The sequence below is a fragment of the Ambystoma mexicanum genome, chromosome 9 (genome assembly GCF_040938575.1).
Source record: "Ambystoma mexicanum isolate Mex_15411 chromosome 9, UKY_AmexF1_1, whole genome shotgun sequence".
Classification (NCBI taxonomy): domain Eukaryota; kingdom Metazoa; phylum Chordata; class Amphibia; order Caudata; family Ambystomatidae; genus Ambystoma; species Ambystoma mexicanum.
In genome coordinates this window covers 172,303,190-172,321,197 of record NC_090931.1, presented here as the reverse complement: position 1 = coordinate 172,321,197, position 18,008 = coordinate 172,303,190, and the positions used below count along the sequence as shown (strand labels likewise).

Below are 18,008 nucleotides of genomic sequence, written 5' to 3'. Positions count from 1 at the left end.
GTGGGGAACTCTATGTCTCCATTCTCTGCTCCCACCGGTGCGACACTGTAACACTTTTATGCTGTATCAAGTCGCGGAGGTCCAAGAGTGACTGCACAAAAAGTTCCCCGAGCTTCATTAATTTGGTTGTGAACATGACTACAGTGCCGGTCTAAATCATATTGAGAAACTGGCAGCCCCAGATGAGTTATGTCAACAGTTAAACATGTCAAACCACATAATTGACTATTTAGAAACAGCCGAAAAACAGATATGTTACGTAACAGATATTACTTTAAGATGGAAAGCTTGAACGGACACACAAAACACAATTATGTTAGTCAACCTTTTCAGCTAAAATGCTTTTATTTTTACCTGCTGGGATTGCATGAATCGATCGCAGAGGTGGAGGTTTTGCAGAATAATGACAATGTCGCATTCCTGCAAACCCACTGCCTCATCCATTTGAGCAAGCAGTTCAGAGATAATGAAGACACGGCGCACAGGCTATCAGAGGGTATGATTTTCCCAGACAGGGTCATTTGGCAATCGTAATCTATATAACAACACTATTTTTGTTTGTTCACACCCCTTGGTCACCTGGGATAGCACACTGGCCCTGATTCAGGACACACTGCAATGATGCGGACCTTAAAAAAAAGTGTAAGCTGCATCTCCAATTAAAGTTTCATTTAGGAGAACTGCTTCGCCTGAAGCAGACACCACCCCCGGGTACCACCATGCATGATGCATCCCACCTGCATGACTGCCCTACTGACCTGACTCTGCCACTCTGCCACTCTGCCACTCTGCCATAGGACTCTTCACCATTGTGAGACTGCCTGAGTGTGCAACTGCACGTCTGGTGCAAGACTGCCCCACTACTATACGCCTGACCCTCCATGGTCTGACTTTCTGGTGGTGTTGGACTGCGTCTCAGTGTACACCAGCACTTCTGCCATATGGCGGTCCATCTGGTGTAAAGCTGCCCATATGGTGCATTAGTTTAATTCCAGTGTATCGCTGCCTCTCTGGCATTGGACTCACTCTACCTCACAGTGTATGGTGGCCCTACGAGCCCTCTGGCCCCTTACAAGTTCCACCTCCTTCTCTCATTGACCTCAGACCTCCTATATAATTTCTGTCGCTTCTTGGGGACTTCAGCCTTAAATATGTAATCTGCTTTCTCTTGTGGTGGGTGTAAAGAGATACATTTTTCTGGGGCTGTGCTAAATAAACCCACATCCAGATTATTTCCCTGTGCTTCAGACAGAAGAAATCAAGGGTGTCCCTAAATCCAGTGATGGCCGGGTAGCATTTAGATGTCTAGGGGGTTGAGTCCACACTCGTGCAGCGTCCGTTTGCATGCCAGGTGGATAGACGTGGCCTGCTCTGTCCACTGCATTTTGGCCATTGTGATTTTGGAAAGAAGCCCATCCAAGCTGTCCTGTCAAGAAGAGAAAATGAGAGGAGACAGGTTTAGAACTTTGCACCACTCCTAATGCCCCCTCCCCGCCAATTACGTAATGATTTGCAATCCCTTCATTTGTTGAACCTGGGAGCCCAGATTATTACAGTCCTGCCATGGGAGAGTAAGTGAAGACTGTAGTTTAGAAGCGCTAGAAGACCAAGTAGGACCAAGTGGTGGCTTATCTACCTGTACAGTTCCTCTGGTGCGGGCGGATGTCTGTTGGACCGGAGGGATTGTGTCTATCTTTGTTGTTGAAATGGAAGAGTGAAGGAATCTTGGCGATTAATCACGCCATCACAGGAAAAAATTAATCTTGTACAGGAACAAGGGATAGCTGCTACTACACACACAAGGAGTCGAAACTTTGGGGGGGCATGAGGATTGCAATTTGTGCCCCTGGTTTCCTTGTTGTTGTGGGTGGCCCACAGTCTTTCTTCTATTACTAGTATTATGCTCAGATTACATCATCATTTACCTGTCAATTATGTGGTGATGCAATAGGTGACACAAAGGCGACCCAGCCTGCGACCAGGATGTGACATGAGATGCTGCAAACAAAGTGTGGCCAGGTTGAAAAATTCATTCCTGGCATTGAGAAAAATCTGCTCGCCCGTCTTCAAGGGGCCTCCTGGGAGTAGAGGGCATTTTAGGGGAATGTGTTGGAACAAGCCTTCCTAACTCCTCCGCCTGCAACATCAGCACAGGACACCTGGAGCTGTAAACTGTCGCATGCTCTCATTATCACGCAATCTGCGGTTAAACATAACACAGATTCTCGGCGATCGTCAATTTTAAGATAGGAATACTTTTTGTTAAATAATCCTGGATTTCCACAGGCTACAAAATTGTAACCAGATATAGTACTGGCAGGTTGGGAGGAGGTTTGGCAGTTAGTTACTCAACTCCCTGGTGCACGGAAAGTGCCCAACCGTTTCCCCAAAATATTTAACTCTTTACCCCACCCCTAAACGCATTCTCTATAAAAATGTTCGTTATAAAATATTCAGTATATGTTCATTCTTTATCAAATATTCTATATAAAGACTGCACACTGCTTTCCAATAGTGAAAGATTACTAGTTACCCGTGCTTATGGCATCTCAGATACTGCGCTTTTCTTTCTTATATGTAGACCCCCCCCAAGACCGACAACCTACTGCAGCAACATCATGCTGATTTAACTACATAATTATTAGCCAAATAAAAACATGTACATGAATTAGGGAGTCTTCACCGTAAAAGTTGATGTAGAGAAAGATCCCAGAGCAAATAATTCTTCTTCTATATGGAAAATGTCCATCTTCCACATCGGGGACCATGGGCTTCCCATGAGATAGTCCATACCCCTTGACTTGATTTTTAGTGCAGCTGAAAGTTACACTTCACAGACAAGCAAGACTTATCTAGAGACCCGGCACGAAGCTGGAAAGATGATTCGAAACAAAAATCCAAGGCGAGTTTATCAACTTCCAACTTAGAGAAGGATAATTACCCTGCTGGCATACATGGTCAGTTTTCATCTTTCACAGACTGGATCAATGCAGCAGTGGGCGAACAAACCCCAATGAATGCTAAGAAACAGTATGACAATTGATTCATTCCAAATGCTTCACTCCTAAAATTCAACAAATGAAAAAAAAATCAAAAGAGTCTGCAAAGGATTTTGGAGGCAATATCATTAACCCTCACTGCAAAGTGACATCACAGAATGTGTTAAAGAGATATTGGAAATGCAACAAAAAATAAAAAGGTATTTCCAGTTGAGGGTAAAATCTGCTCCCTCCAGCAGAAAGGAACTTGATCAGATAATCAGAGAATGATGTCATCTTTCAGCATCTCACAATGACATACTCCCTTCACAGGCACCATGTGACAATCATTGAATATGTAAAAAACTAAGTACGGTTTTCCCTTTTCTCTTGATTTGCCTGTCCATTCCACTAGGCCTGAAATGGACATTGTGACAATATTATCAACATTTACTCCCTTCTGGCGGGAGGCAGCAATTGTGCCGGGTCGCCAGGATATAGACTGTTGTCCTCCAAAACTCTATGAGGAATTAACACTTTCAGGGCCCACAGACTCTCGTCTTGGGGAAATCTTAACCCTGTTTTTACCTTCTGGTATTGTCGTGCAAGTCTTTAAGATTATTTAGAGCGACTCATCTTCTGAAAAAAGCCATCTACGGTTGTGGAAGATTGGCTTAAGTACAGACACATCTCTAATCTTCCTTTTCATGCCAAATTATGAAAGAAGGCAAGCCACCCAGCAAATGCAAACTTTGATAAATGACTTTCTGGACCCGACTCAGGCAGGTTTAGACAGCTGCACCATACGGAATCAGATGTAACCACTATTTACTTGACAAATTAAGATGAGAAATAGATGAGGGCCAGATGGATGTCTCAGTTCATTTGGAACTCTCAATAGCATCCGACACCATTGGCCACCAGATTATGCTCACACGCCTTCTAAACAAGGGTATTAGGGAGCATGCCTTTTCTTGGATTGGCACTGTCTTTGCCGACAATAAACAAATTTATATGACCCCCTTTTGAATCAGTCCTGGGAGCATCAAAATGTACAATTTCTCAGAGCCCCCCATTGTTCCCCTTGCTTTTTAACAATTTCTTTAAACAACCAATAACCACCATTCACAGTTTGTGAGTGCAGGTGCATACGTAAGCCAACGAAACATAAATTGGTATCAGACCAAACTTTTTCCAAATGCAATTTTGCTGTCTGTACGGTGGAAATGAATGAATGGACAGGATGAGGTGTCCTTAAATCGAATCGCTCAAAAGCAGAAATATTGTTGGTTGGCAGTGGCACCTCTCTAGAAGGTTGGACTTCAAATATCTGGCCAGATCAACCTCTCCAGAGTCAGACTCTGATCCCTGTGGTTCAGAACCTTGGGTGTTAACTAAAACTAAACTTTCCACCGCCCCTTAAATGGCAGTGGTTATGAAGACATTATTTTCACATTTACAGATGAGGGGATGGATATTCCCAACCTTGAATTTTCAAATTCCAGGATATCATTTCTCTGATTATGTCCCATATAGAGTAGAGTACAATAATAATTGTTATTTGGGCTCACCCAAATATTTGATGTCACTGAAGAGAATGCAGAACACAACGGCTCACGTGCTCCTTAAACTACAGTATTTTGAAAACATTACTCCGGTGGAGCATACTTCTCACTGGCTACCAGAGAAAGCAAGGGTAAGCTTTAAGATCTTAGCATGGCTCACAGAGCCTTTTACCATTCAATCCCCCAAATCATTAATATAGCTTTAACACCCCTGCTGCAGGCGGATATGGGCTTTAACAGCCCTCCAGCCCAAGCTTTGGTAGGCCTGAGCGATGCGTGGGCCACAGCTGGGGCTGCAGGCCGTTCAAGCCCATGTCCGCCCCCCAGCCAGGGCATGAACGCTATTCCCACCGCAGGATTTAGCAGACAGGAGGAGCTCTGGGACCAGAGTGCAAGTGTCTGTTACTGCGGGTAAGTGGAGGGGGAGAGCAGGCAACAGGGAGAGGCTCCCTGTTGCCTCCCCGCAATGAAAAAGGGACTAAAAAAAAAAGAGCTACCCTTAGGGCTCACCCAGCTAGGGTGGCTGGGACAGCAGGCAGGGATTGTGTATTCTCCCCTGTTGTTACAGCCACCTGACTGGCTGAGCGCCCTTCACTGGGTGCGAATATGGCTTTCATGCCCTGCCAGGAGGGTGGACATGGCCTGTAACAGCCGGCTAACCCGAGCTAAGGCAGGCCCGAGGGGATGTGCCTAGGACAAGCGGAGCAATGGGAAGGAGCCTGGAGCAATGGGAAGGGGCCTGGAGCAATGGGCAGGGGCCTGTAGAGCAAGAACCTTCCCCGTCTCACCAACACAGAAACGCAAGAGCGTAGCCAAGGCTCCTAGAGCAATGAAGAGGTGAATGACAGGTAAGATGGCTTCCCAGACCCTCTGGGGCCGACATGCGTTTGGTTGAGAAATGTGTCTTTCCTATGGTCTTGCATATTCAAGCATTTTACCTTCATGCTTTCATACGCCGGCGTGGAATCTGTGTACCACGAGGGATGCGTCTATTGTTGTGTTGGCAGTGTACGTAGTTAGGTGCTAGCACCGACCCCGGCTGTACTCACATGTAGGATTTTTTCATATTCTGCCTCCATGCTGTTGACCTTGTGCTCCAGCGCCTCAATGGCCTCGTTCTTCTCCGTTAGGATCCTCTCTTTCTCTTCCTTTAGATCCTGCACCTCACGCTGGCACATCCCTGTGTGGTGAGAACATGTCATCTTATATTACCTGTGATTGGTAAAGGACACCTCTGCTATTTGCAGAACATGGTGGCGCTGATGACTTTGCCTTGTGATTGCGGAATCCACTTCTGTGGTTAGAAGTCAATGCGTGGCCCTGGGGCGGGAGATGGGCGGTCCGGACATGTGGTTGGGTATGGGGGCTGGAAAGCTAGTAGCCTTCCTGACGTCCTTCCAGTACAGGTTAATGTGTGGTTATTCTTGGTACGGACCCACTTCACCTTCCTGACAGATTGACGGTGAATAGATGGGTAAGTGAACGACAGAGGGTGGGTAGATCAGTGAGTGGGGATCGACAGCGGAAGAATGGTGGTCTGTTATGGGCATACAAGGCAACATTTTACATTAACCAGGTGTGCGAGACGGAAATCGGGAGAATTGATTTTTTACCATTGACTTGCATTGCAGTGAAGGAAATTTTTGGAGGGGTAAAGTAAAAATCTATGGAATATAGACATTTTTTTTTTAGAAAAAAGCGTCACCTAAAAAGGAAGGGTTGACATGCAGCTATGTGAGAAATTACTGTGATTTCGAAGGAGGGAGCTGATGGCATTGCGCGTTGGACAGGGGGTGCGGTTGACCTCCAGGTGACCGTGCGCTTTATACATTTCCGTAACATAACATAACAGGGGGTGAGTTTGAGGTGTATGGTAGACATTGTGATAAAGCAGACCAGGGGTTCGAGGGAAGAGGTCTGCAGGTTGTTGTACAGCACGTTCAAGAGTGTATGTACTGTGTGCGTGAAATTGTAAGGGTGTGTGCGTCAAGAAAAGGTCGATAGCTACAAAATTCCAGATGAAGTGTACAAGGTTTCTTGGCAGAAGGCCCTTGCAGATTGCAGTCTATCACAAGAGGTTTTAGCCTTCTTCATGATCTGTGTTGATTTTAAGACCATGTCTTTCTCCCCTGGATGCGCATCTGCGTGCTGAGTGTGTAGTCCAGGGTCACAAACATCTAGTCTCTGTGGTGGTATGTGCATTTAGAGTCTCCTCAAGCTAACCTCTCCATGGAAGACTATACACACCCAGTTGGTCCTGCAGAGAATTTACATTCGTTTCCAGCTGATGTATCCGGGCGTCGGTCTCTAGCTGCATCTCCTTGTACTGCCGGATCATCTCTGGAAGAAAGACAAGAGACACAAGATGAAACCTGAGAGCAAGGTTCCACTCACTGCATGCCAAAACAGGAGGAAGGTGATGGTCTATTGACAAGGATCCAGATCACAGAGACGGATGGCAACTTCCAGGGGCTGCTAAAGATCAAGGCCTTCGATGACCAGACTCTACAGGCAACGCACACGGATGGATCACCACAGGGGACAGGGACGTTTACTGCACCTACTAATAATGGAGTGTAAACCATGGAGGCAAACTGATCTCCTCTACTAAAGGCAGGTGATGACCAATACCTCCACTAAGGGAGGACTCCAGCGATTGGGAAACGATTGAAATCCACTGTGACAGCCAATGAAGGTTAATGCCTCCACTAAGCAGGAGTTCCAGAGTGTGGTGAGAGAGCATGCTTCATCTCCAGGCACAGATGAATATCAATGCCTCTACTGATGGGGGATTCCAGACCATGGAGAAGGATTGACCATAACCACCAGGTTAATGCCCCTATTGACGGGGATTCTTGACAATGGAGAAGGGTGGATCACCACAAGTGGATGATCGTCAATGCCTCTACAGGTGGGGACTCCAGACCATTTAGATGAATTGACCACCAATGCTGGGGCAAATGATGGTCACCGCCTATGACTGGGAAGTCCAGAACTTGTAGACATGTTGACCACCACCTGGGGCAAATGGCAGTCAATATCTCTATAGACCGGGGACTCCAGATCATGGAGATGGCGTGACTATGATCACAAGGGGCAAGTATCTACTGAGGTAGCCTCTTACCAGCAGGAAACAGGAAAACAGGAACACGATCACCCGAAGTGTCAGAAAGACAGCCCCTTCCTCTGTTGCTCACTTTGAAGCAGTGCTCTCCCAGTGTGCCTTTGTTATAGTACAGATGGCTCTTCCCGCTACACCGTGCCCATCTCACCTGTGTAAATGGCCTTCTTATCATGGCGTTCACCCTCCAGCTCCTGCTCCAGCTCCTCCAATTTGACCTTGAGTGCACCACTTTTGGCCTGGGCTCTCCGAGCCACATCTCTGCGCAGTGCTGAAAGGTTAAGAGCAGGATATATTCAGTCAATGAATGGGAGGTGGGAGTTGGATAGGAGTCAGAGACAATGGGGCCAAAAGAAATGGGCATAAACGGCAAAGTATTTAAGTATGGGATTATATAAATACCAAGAACATTGAGGCTGAAAAGGATGTCCCCGAAGGTTTGATAGGTTTATTTTGGTTTTCTCTCACCTAAAATGCAAGCCAACACAGAGAACGCCTTCTCTTTTGCATAATGCATGTGTCACTCTAGGTGTGTAAGCTGTTGCTGTTTACGATCACAGGCAAGAGATTCATGTCATGCAGGGTTCTAGTAAATAAGCCGCAGAGAATCAAGTAGAGGGGAATATGCTAAAAGGAATGGTCAAGAAGAATGGAGTCATGGCATCGGGGTTGGGCACGAGCAATGGGGTTACAGTAAATAGGGCGAGAGAAAAAGGGTATTGGTGAATAGCCAGGGGTATAGCGCCATCAGAAAGAAGATCATGGTGAACGGCGTGTCCTTACCAAGGTGGTCCTGCAGAACTTCCACTTCCAAGGTAGAACGCCGATACTTCTCTTCAATTCCATCTGCACCACGGAAGAGTGGGGAGAGAGGGTGACAAAAGAGAGCATGGGGAAAAGGGGAGGGAGAGGAGAAAGGGGGATAGAAGAGGAATTGGAGATGGAGAAAAGGCCAGTGCAGTGAGAAGCGGAAGTGAAGAAAACATTAAGCAAAAAGAATACAGAGAGGAGGGATAATAGGGGGTGGAATGGGGAAACTCAAAATGAAGATCACAGCCAGGGAAAAGAGAACATGAGCGTGAAAGGGAAAGAGTGATGAGAAGCACAGAGTGACACAGGAGGAGAGTGATATATAAGGTGGCAAGATAAAGTGGGGGAAAGGGGAAATGTGGAGTGAGGGGTGAGAAAGAAGGAAAAAGACGCGGGAAACGAGAGACCAGCAAGCTCAGTGAAGGAGTTGAAAAGGGAGATGGGAGAAAAAGCAGCAGTGGATGGCAGGAATGGATGAGGTGGAAAAAGGAGTATGGAATAGAGACAAAAAAAAGGCAGAAGGAAGAAAAGGGGAGCGATGGGAGAAAAGAACAATGTATTTATTTGTAGCAGTATGGAACCGCAGACAATGTTAATGCACGCTTTCAAGGTCTTTTGTTAATATGAGATTTGCAGCCAACACCTAGCCCATCACATTGCCCATCACATTGCCCATCACATTGCCCTTCGTGCCATCTGACTCGCTAGACGCCGCCCGCCCCTCTCTTCCCCGCTAACCCGGTACAGCTGTACCCCGCCTCTGTGCCACTCTGTATTCCCCCCCCGTATATCTGTTCTGTTGTTACCTCTGAAACACGCTCACTGTGTGTCTGTATTGGCCAACTCAAGGGTTGTATGTGGAAGGACCAACCTAAGTGGTCTGCCTAATACCAATCCAAGCAATCTGCATGAGGTACCATTCCAGGGGTTATCTTGAAGGACCAACCAATGTCTACATGAGAGATAAACTAAAGGGATCAGCATAATGATCAACCCAACAGATCTACATGAGATACTAACCCATCAGGTCTATATGATACCAATAGAAGGAGTCTGTTTGAGATACTAAACTAGCGGCTTTGTATTGAGGAAATCACCCAACGTGTTTGTATGAGACAAATATGTCTGAATGAGGGAATAACTCAAGGGTTTTACATTGAGGAACCATCTTAATGATATTTCATGTGACCATCCCAAGGGGATCTACATGAGACCAATCCAATGCTTCCACGTGGCGTAATAAACTAACTTGGTCTACATTAGAGTAGCCCAAGGGGTCTGCATGTGGGATCACCGACATGAGGCCGGCATGAGGGACCTATCAGAGGTAGGGGCAGGAGGGAGCATCTCAAGCCATATGTATGAGAGATCAACCCAAAGGGGACACTATGAAGAGGTAACTCCAGGGTTATGCATGAGGGACCAACCCCAGGCTCTGCATAAGTGAGCAGCCCAAGGGATCTACATGCAAGACCAACCACGGCCATCTGAATAAGAGGTGAACCCCATTGGTCATAATGAGGGACCCACCCAAGGATTCTGCATGAGAGATCAACTCAAGAAGTCTACATGAGAGACTAATCAAAGGAGGTATGCATGAGGGACCAATCCAAGGGGTTAACAAGAGGGACCAGTCCCAAAGTTCTGCATTTGGGACTGGCCCAAGTGGTCCGGGGAATGACCAAGCCAAGGGGTGTCCATGAGATAACATCTTAGAAGGTCTTTAGGAGAACAAGCCAGGGCGGCTGCATGAGAGCCATAGACATATTTACAAGGCCGACTAGAGGAGCTGCATTTTATTGCAGTTTATTTTACATATACTGGTTGCCAATTTTTAAATGTAATGCCAATTTTGTTTCTCTCGGTCTGGCTGATCCACAACATTGAGTAATTTTAAGCTGTAAGCAGTCATTCCAATCCAACAGTTATAGTCTTTGATGGCCAAACTTGTATATATGCTTGATATTTGCAAAAGCTTTATTGTTAGGGTAACTTAAGTTTATATATGAAAGAAAAAGGAAATGCGTATCAAACCCATGGTGTTTTAGGTATTTAGTGATTCAGTCGTACAACTCTCACAGACATATTTGACAGATATAAAGCTCTTTGCTCATTCTTATCTTCCCCAAATGTTCTTTAATATGCAAAACAGCCAAAACCTCATTGGTTTTACCTCTAGTGTGTTCAACTGTAGAACACACTGCCTTCTCCAAAGCTTGGGCAGTAGAGATCTGAAATCACTCTTTCAAGTAACATAACGTAGAAGATGACAGGCTTCAATTAATAGCAGGGAAGCAATAACTTTTTTTTATCCCTGTGACCTTAAAAAGTACTTATAATGTTATGGAGCCAAAATGGGGGTGATGGGGTGTAGTTTTTGACCACACAGACAGAGTTTGTTGAAGAGTCGGAATCTGGTGAAGGTGCAGAGTCTGGCAGAGTTGGAGTAAAGCTGGGGGGCCAGCAGGGGGTGCATGCACTTATTTGGGCCTATGGCAGCAGAAAGCCACTTCACATTATCTTTGGAGTCCTTTCTAATCAATACACGCATACACTGTGTTAAGCAATCACTTTTATATTCAAACACACAACGTGCATTTTTTTAAACCGTCGCAAAAATTAGGGTTTTCCCTTCAGAAAAGTAAAGGTTAAAAATTATGCATCATTTTACAATATTAAATGCATGCCTATGCTTACGTCAAGCACAGAGTTCCCACAGGCGGCACTTAAATGATGTTTAGAATGAAGCACTCATTTCCCAGCCCCACATTTCAGAGACCTGTGGCCGACCCAAAAGGTGCAGGCATGAAATGGCTCATGGAGAAGTTAAAATGGTGAAGAGTGAGTCTGAATGCGCAAGTGCATCAAGAAACCTGTGAAAGCATACCCAAAGCTATAGAAGGGTGAGAACAAAAACCGTGTGCCAAAGGTACACACTGTTTCAAAGTTGTAAAGGTGTCCAGTAAAGATATCCATTCAGCCATCTTTACAGAAGCAGCTCAGTGCTAAGCAGCAAATGGCATCACTGCTGGGTTTATCTTGTGTCTTTGATGGCATTCTGTTGCATGCTCAGTACTACCAGGAGAATCAACTGCAAGGTATGTCACACAATGCAGAACTGTGATGCGTATACAATGCAGAACTGTGATGCGTATGGGTAATGTTTACATTAATTATATTTTAAATATAAAATATAAGGTAGGACTTTTACTGTGAAACAGTACTACAAACGACAGCAGGACTTCTAAATCTGTACCCACACATCTCAAAATGTTCATATGTAATTTACAGTCCAACCAACTCTACAGAGTTCAAAAACATTTTAAATTACTTTAAACGCAAGCTGGCAGGACCCAGAGCCTAAACCACACCCACAAAGGTACAATTGTGCTGGAACGCCAAAACCATTGCTCAGTTTTACTCTGGGAGTGTTGGGTATTTTGAACAATTGCACAAACAGCAATGATGTACACATTATGTACCATTTCATTAGTTATAAAAGGTGCCTGCTTTGTGCAGCTATGAGGAATGCTGTAGCTTCCCACACATGAATCTTCAGTGTCGCCCTTATCCATTACTCCAACCTGGGAATACACAGCCAACGATTCCAAGAATCTTCTCCAACAGTCTCTACTCTACTGAGGGATTTATGCCCAGGCAGAGTTTACACATTTCACTTGTGATTTTGCCATATGTTAATGACGTTCAAGCCCAAGGGATTGGAGGTACATTGGCTGCAGCTGGTAACTTGCCTTATTTCCATTTTGCCCCCATGCTAACACCAGAGCTGCAACCATGAAAAGGGGGCTGAGTTCTTTTTATTCAACATTTTTATAAGGTGTGTCTGAACCACTTGCATATATTTCATCTGTAAATTATCAATTTACAAGACCGGATGTAGAATTTTAGTTATGTTGCATTAATCTTACAAACCAGTCTAGGTGCTTCTCATAGAGTGACAGCAGACAATTTGTGAGAGAAACCAGTGTGAGAAACCTGAAGGTGTCTCCCTAGTTAGTCCCCGGGGATATGTCATCTAGGTGGCCAGTACATGGCTATCACTATTGGATCCAGTTCCTGGTGGTGGACCAGTGGGGGAGGATCACATGGATGAGGAAGTCCTCTGGGAGTGGGGGTGGGACACCGATGGGTGAGACGCAGTATCCCCCTTCTAACACCTTTTCCCCATCCTACCACGCAGGTCGTTTTCCCCACAAATCCTACCCATCTCGTCTTTCTCAGCCTACCAACCATTTTCTTTCTTGCGACACCTTTTCCCCATCCTACCCCGTAGGACACTTGAAACCTCCAACAGCCTCTTTTTCCAATACAAATACTTTTTGTTACTGTGATATAAAACAAACTAATATTAATGTTGGTTACCTGACATGTCCCAATACAAGGGTCAGGCAAAGTCGAGCTATTAACCAAAATCACACACACCTGAAAGCCCTTTCATTTCCCCACAGAGATAAAGGGTGGAGCAAGAAAGCACACTACGAGCACAGCAGACAGCACAACGAGATGGCTAATCGGCACGGCAGTTCAAGAGAAGGAGAAAGGTGGCAGGATGTGAGAGGGTGGTGAGGAGAGAAGTGACCTTGCCCTTTTCGACCCAGACCTGTGGAATCCTCGTGGAGGAGAGCCTAAGACCGCAGACAATAGCACAAGTGTCTTGCAGCAGATGTCGACGGTACACAGAGCATGTCGACGCTGATAAGCGGGAGTAAGGGAAACTCCTGCTACTGTGGTACCGGCCTTGACTCCAGTAAAGCAGAAAGCCAAGCGGTTCATCACAGCCAGTGAGTCGAGGGGAGAACCGATAAGGCTGTGTTAAATGAGGAAAACAAAGTGGCAAGTTTGAAGTTAGTTTAATGAACTGGGAAATAACTGTAAAGGTGTTATGGGGAGACCAGCTGCAGAGGGAACCGGCACCACGTGGGTGTCGCTCCGAGAGACTTTGGTAGATCCCCGTTTGAATAAAACTACAGAAACCAGAAGGTCGTAGGAGAGCCAGCAGAAGAGGTCAAAGTGGTCGTACTGGAGGTCTAGTAAAATCCTCATACAATCGAAAGACTTTGATCTACACATTTGAGAAAGTAAGGAAAGTGAATCTCCAGGGTGAAAGTAAAAGGGAAGTGAATCCAGAGAACATTGAGAGTCAAAGTGAATGTGAAATTGGAGAGACTGAACTCAGAAGAGGGATGCTAATGAAAAGGGGACTAAGTCTAAACTCCCGAAAAACAGGGTGTTAACAAAGGTAAGTCTGGACAAGGGATGTGCACCAGAACTATTTGAAAATATTTTGAGATTTGTGAGTGAAGGGTCGGCACCCAGGAGAGGGGGACCCAGGGGTGAAGTCATCACCCTTGAACTGTGAAAGAGAACTTTGTGTTTGTTTTGTTATTGGATACATCGGGCCCTTGAAGGCAAGAGCAGAGGCGTAGGCAGGGTAGGCAAAACAAAAGAGGTGATGGCTGGAAGGTTTAGAATGAATCTTAACCTCTGGATTTTCTCTGGGCAACCCTCCAGACCATCATTCTTTGCCTGCCAAGCCATTACAGAAGGAGAAAGACCATATGCAAAACAGGCTTGGCCCCACCCCCAAAGCGGGGTAGTCCAGCCTGAACTGCTATGTCACATCCCTTCTGCACGAGACCACAAGCATCCCCAGACATGTTTCAGCCTTGTTGGGCATCATCAGTGAGGAGTAGCTTGGGTATCTAGGCCCAGCAGGCACGGGACCCACATCTGGGCATGCCCGTCCCACTCGGGGTGACAATAGCAAAACAAAAGAGGTGATGGCTGGAAGGTTTAGAATGAATCTTAACCTCTGGCATTGCTCTGGGCAACCCTCCAGACCATCGTTCTTTGCCTGCCACGCCATTACAGAAGGGTAAAGACCATATGCAAATCAGGCTTGGCCCCACCCCCAAAGGGGTAGTCCAGTCCGAACTGCTAGGTCACATCCCTTCTGCACAAGACCACAAGCATCCCCAGACATGTTTCAGCCTTGTTGGGCATCAGCAGTGAGGAGTAGCTTGGGTCTCTAGGCCCAGCAGGCACGGGATCCACGTCTGGGCATGCCCGTCCCACTCGGGGTGACAATAGCAAAACAAAAGAGGTGATGGCTGGAAGGTTTAGAATGAATCTTAACCTCTGGCATTGCTCTGGGCAACCTTCCAGACCATCGTCCTTTGCCTGCCAAGTAATTGTAGAAGGGGAAAGACCATATGCAAATCAGGCTTGGCCCCACCCCCAAAGGGGTAGTCCAGCCCAAACTGCCAGGTCACATCCCTTCTGCATGAGACCACAAGCATCCCCAGACATGTTTCCGCCTTGTTGGGCGTCATCAGTGAGGAGTAGCTTGGGTCTCTAGGCCCAGCAGGCACGCGACCCACGTCTCAGCAGCACTGTGTGCGTATTTACAGATATTTTGTCAGTGCAATGGGTCCAACTACATTAGCACCAGGCTCCGTTTGCTAGACAATCCTGGCTACGCCTCTGGGCAAGAGACTTTCAGAAGAAACAAGAATTGGCCATCAACAGTTCCGATTGTTGCTATTGCAACTGTTAGCGCATGCTGCGAAAGTTCGAGTGTGTGCTGTGCTCCAGACTCCCATCTTATCCCGTGCAGAAAACGCAGGCAAGCAAGTCCCTGTTTAGTGCATCTTGACATACTACTTATGAACACTTCTTTTCCTGAAAATTATCCTACACCCTTTTTTGTATTAGTTGTGAGGTTTGGCAATAGGTTTCATAGTATAGACCTTTTTGTTTTGACACAACGCCACTAGGATTGCCTTATTTTTCATTTGATGGCCAATGCTTGTTCCCATCTTAGATTTAGGTTTAGATTAGGTGTTTTTCCAACCTGCAAACAAAATTCATTGGCCAATAAACACCCTTGAACTGTGATCACGTGTGTCTATTCGTACTGTCGTCACCATGAGTTCCTCACACCAGATATTACCATTGAAACCAAAATTCCTCATTCAAACCTTCTCTCACTTGCGTCCAGTAGGCAGACAGCTTATGTTCTTATCACTTCCTCCAAAAAATAGTTTTTGGACTTAACTGAATGTAAACAATTAATTAGCTGTAACAATTACCTCTAGTGTGTTCAACTGTAGAACACACTGCCTTCTCCAAAGCTTGGGCAGTAGAGATCTGAAATCACTCTTTCAAGTAACATAACGTAGAAGATGACGGGCTTCAATTAATAGCAGGGAAGCAATAACTTTTTTATCCCTGTGACCTTAAAAAGTACTTATAATGTTATGGAGCCAAAGTGGGGGTGATGGGGTGTCGTTTTTGACCAGACAGAGTTTGTTGAAGAGTCGGAATCTGGTGAAGGTGCAGAGTCTGGCAGAGTTGGAGTAAAGCTGGGGGGCCAGCAGGGGGTGCATGCACTTATTTGGGCCTAGGGCAGCAGAAAGCCTAAATACGATATTGGTGAGAGCCCAACGAAATGGGTATGCATCCAGGACCAAATCAAAGGGTTAGCATGAGGGAACAACACAAAGGATGTGAATTGGAGAACAATCCATAAATATGCATGAAAGGGCAACACCAGGGGTGTGCAAGTGGAACCAATCCCAAAGGTTTCCATCCACAACTAGGCCAAGGGACCTGTATTGGGGACCAGGTTACGGTGTACACCTGAGAGAACAGTCCATTGCCTCTGCCGAGAGACCAACACAAGGAGTCAGTACGATGGTCCAACCCAATGGCTCTGAATGAAGAACCAATCCCTGGGGTCTGGATGCAAGACCACCCAAATGGCATGCATGAGACAACTAACCAAGGTGCCTACATAAGGAGCTAACCCAAGGGATTTCTGTCAGGCACCAATAACAGTGGACTTTGTGGGGTGTATGGCACATAAAAGACCAAGTCAATGTGCCTGCATGAGAGACTAACCCTAGGGATTTACATATGAGAAGAGGCCTAGTGGTCTGAGGAGGGACCAATAACAGACCAAGCTAAGGAGTCCATATCCAGTACCAAACCAAAGGGACACCCCATGGGGGACCAACAAAAATGGTGGCAATGACTGAACAATTCGAAGGGTGTGTTTATGAGACCTTTGCCCAGGGGTGTGCATGGGGGAACACCCCAAGGGGCATGAATGAGAGATAAATCCACAGTGTCTACCGGATGACCCAACCAAAGGGAACTGCATGAGGCACTAATAGCAGAGAACTGCATGGTGTGACAAGTACGTAAACAACTAAGTCAATATGCCTGCATAATATATCAACCCCAGAGATCTACATATGGGAATGGCCCAAGTGGTCTGATGAAGAACCAATCATAGAGAGACCAACCAAAGAGGTCATCATCAGGGACTAACACAAAAAGTGGCATTGAGAGAACAAAACGGGTGTATGTTTGAGAGATAAGCCCCAGGAGTGTGCATGAAGGACCCACCGCATAGACATGCATTCATGATCAGAAAGGGAACTGGCATGAGGGACTCACCCAAGTAGTATACTTCAGAGAGCAATCCAGAAGATGTGCAAGAGAGACAAAAACCGGTGTCCAGTTAAAGGGTCGAAAGCAAAAGGGTCGAGTGCAAAAGGGTCGAGTGCATTCGACCGAAAACCAAAAGGATCGACATTTTTTTTACAAATATATATATATATATATATTTTATTTTTTTTTTGCTCTAGTGTAGCTCTGAAAGGGTTTTTTTTACCCCAAAAACGGGGGTTTGGGTAGGGGACTCCCCCCCCCCCCCCCAAAAAAATGTTAAAAAAATGTGATCCTTTTTTTTCGGTCGAATTTTCTCGACCCTTTTGTCATTCAACCCTTTTTTTTCGATCCTTTGACCTACAACCAGACAAACCCAAGTGATCTGAATGATCGACGATCGACCAACCAAAGTAGACTGCATGAGAGACCAACTGAAGTGGCTTGCCTAGCAGGCTGTCAAAAGAGATTTGCTTGAGAGACCAACTCAAGGTTTCAGCAAGCCAGGCCAAATCAAGGGACCCGAATGAAGACCCATTATCTGCCTGAGGGAGCATCCCAAGTGATCAGAATGAAGGACCAACCTAAGGGTTCTGCATGAGTGACCAATAGCTAATAATAACTAACTGGTACATTTGTGGAAGATTAGCCAAGCGTCACACTTAGATAGCCTGTGAAATTAACCATGCGTGTCACTATATAGAACTGTGTAATTAGCCACATAGAAGAACTTAGAGAGTGCCAATGTACTAACCACCCCGCTCCTGCTTCCTTCAACACACCATAAGACATGCCCACTGGGCTTGCCAACCTATCCACTAAAACACACCCAACACAAGCTTACAACAACACACTTGGACACTGGATCTTACCCATACTGATACTACAAGCCAGTGTGCACAACCTGAAATACCATCCAATCTACACATAAAACACACAGACACACTCAAACAGTCACATCGAAACAGCCCAGGCATTGAACCCAACCCATATGGATACAATAAGGCTGTGCACGCAACCGACCATCTGCAAGCCCACACACACAGAAACCAGTATCTC

At 45.9% G+C, this 18,008-nt stretch overlaps 1 protein-coding gene across 1 annotated transcript in view; it reads right to left on the bottom strand.

The window, feature by feature from the left end:
- Positions 1-326: 326 nt before the first annotated feature.
- DRC12 (dynein regulatory complex subunit 12 homolog) overlaps positions 327-18,008 on the bottom strand; it is a 32,596-nt gene continuing 14,914 nt past the window's right edge. Inside the window, exons 3-7 of the mRNA XM_069614373.1 lie at positions 8,448-8,510; positions 7,816-7,935; positions 6,791-6,883; positions 5,593-5,723; positions 327-1,426 (exon numbers count right to left, since the gene is read on the bottom strand). Coding sequence (XP_069470474.1) covers positions 1,298-1,426; positions 5,593-5,723; positions 6,791-6,883; positions 7,816-7,935; positions 8,448-8,510 — 536 coding nt within the window. The 3' untranslated portion in view covers positions 327-1,297. The remainder of the gene's footprint in view (positions 1,427-5,592; positions 5,724-6,790; positions 6,884-7,815; positions 7,936-8,447; positions 8,511-18,008) is intronic.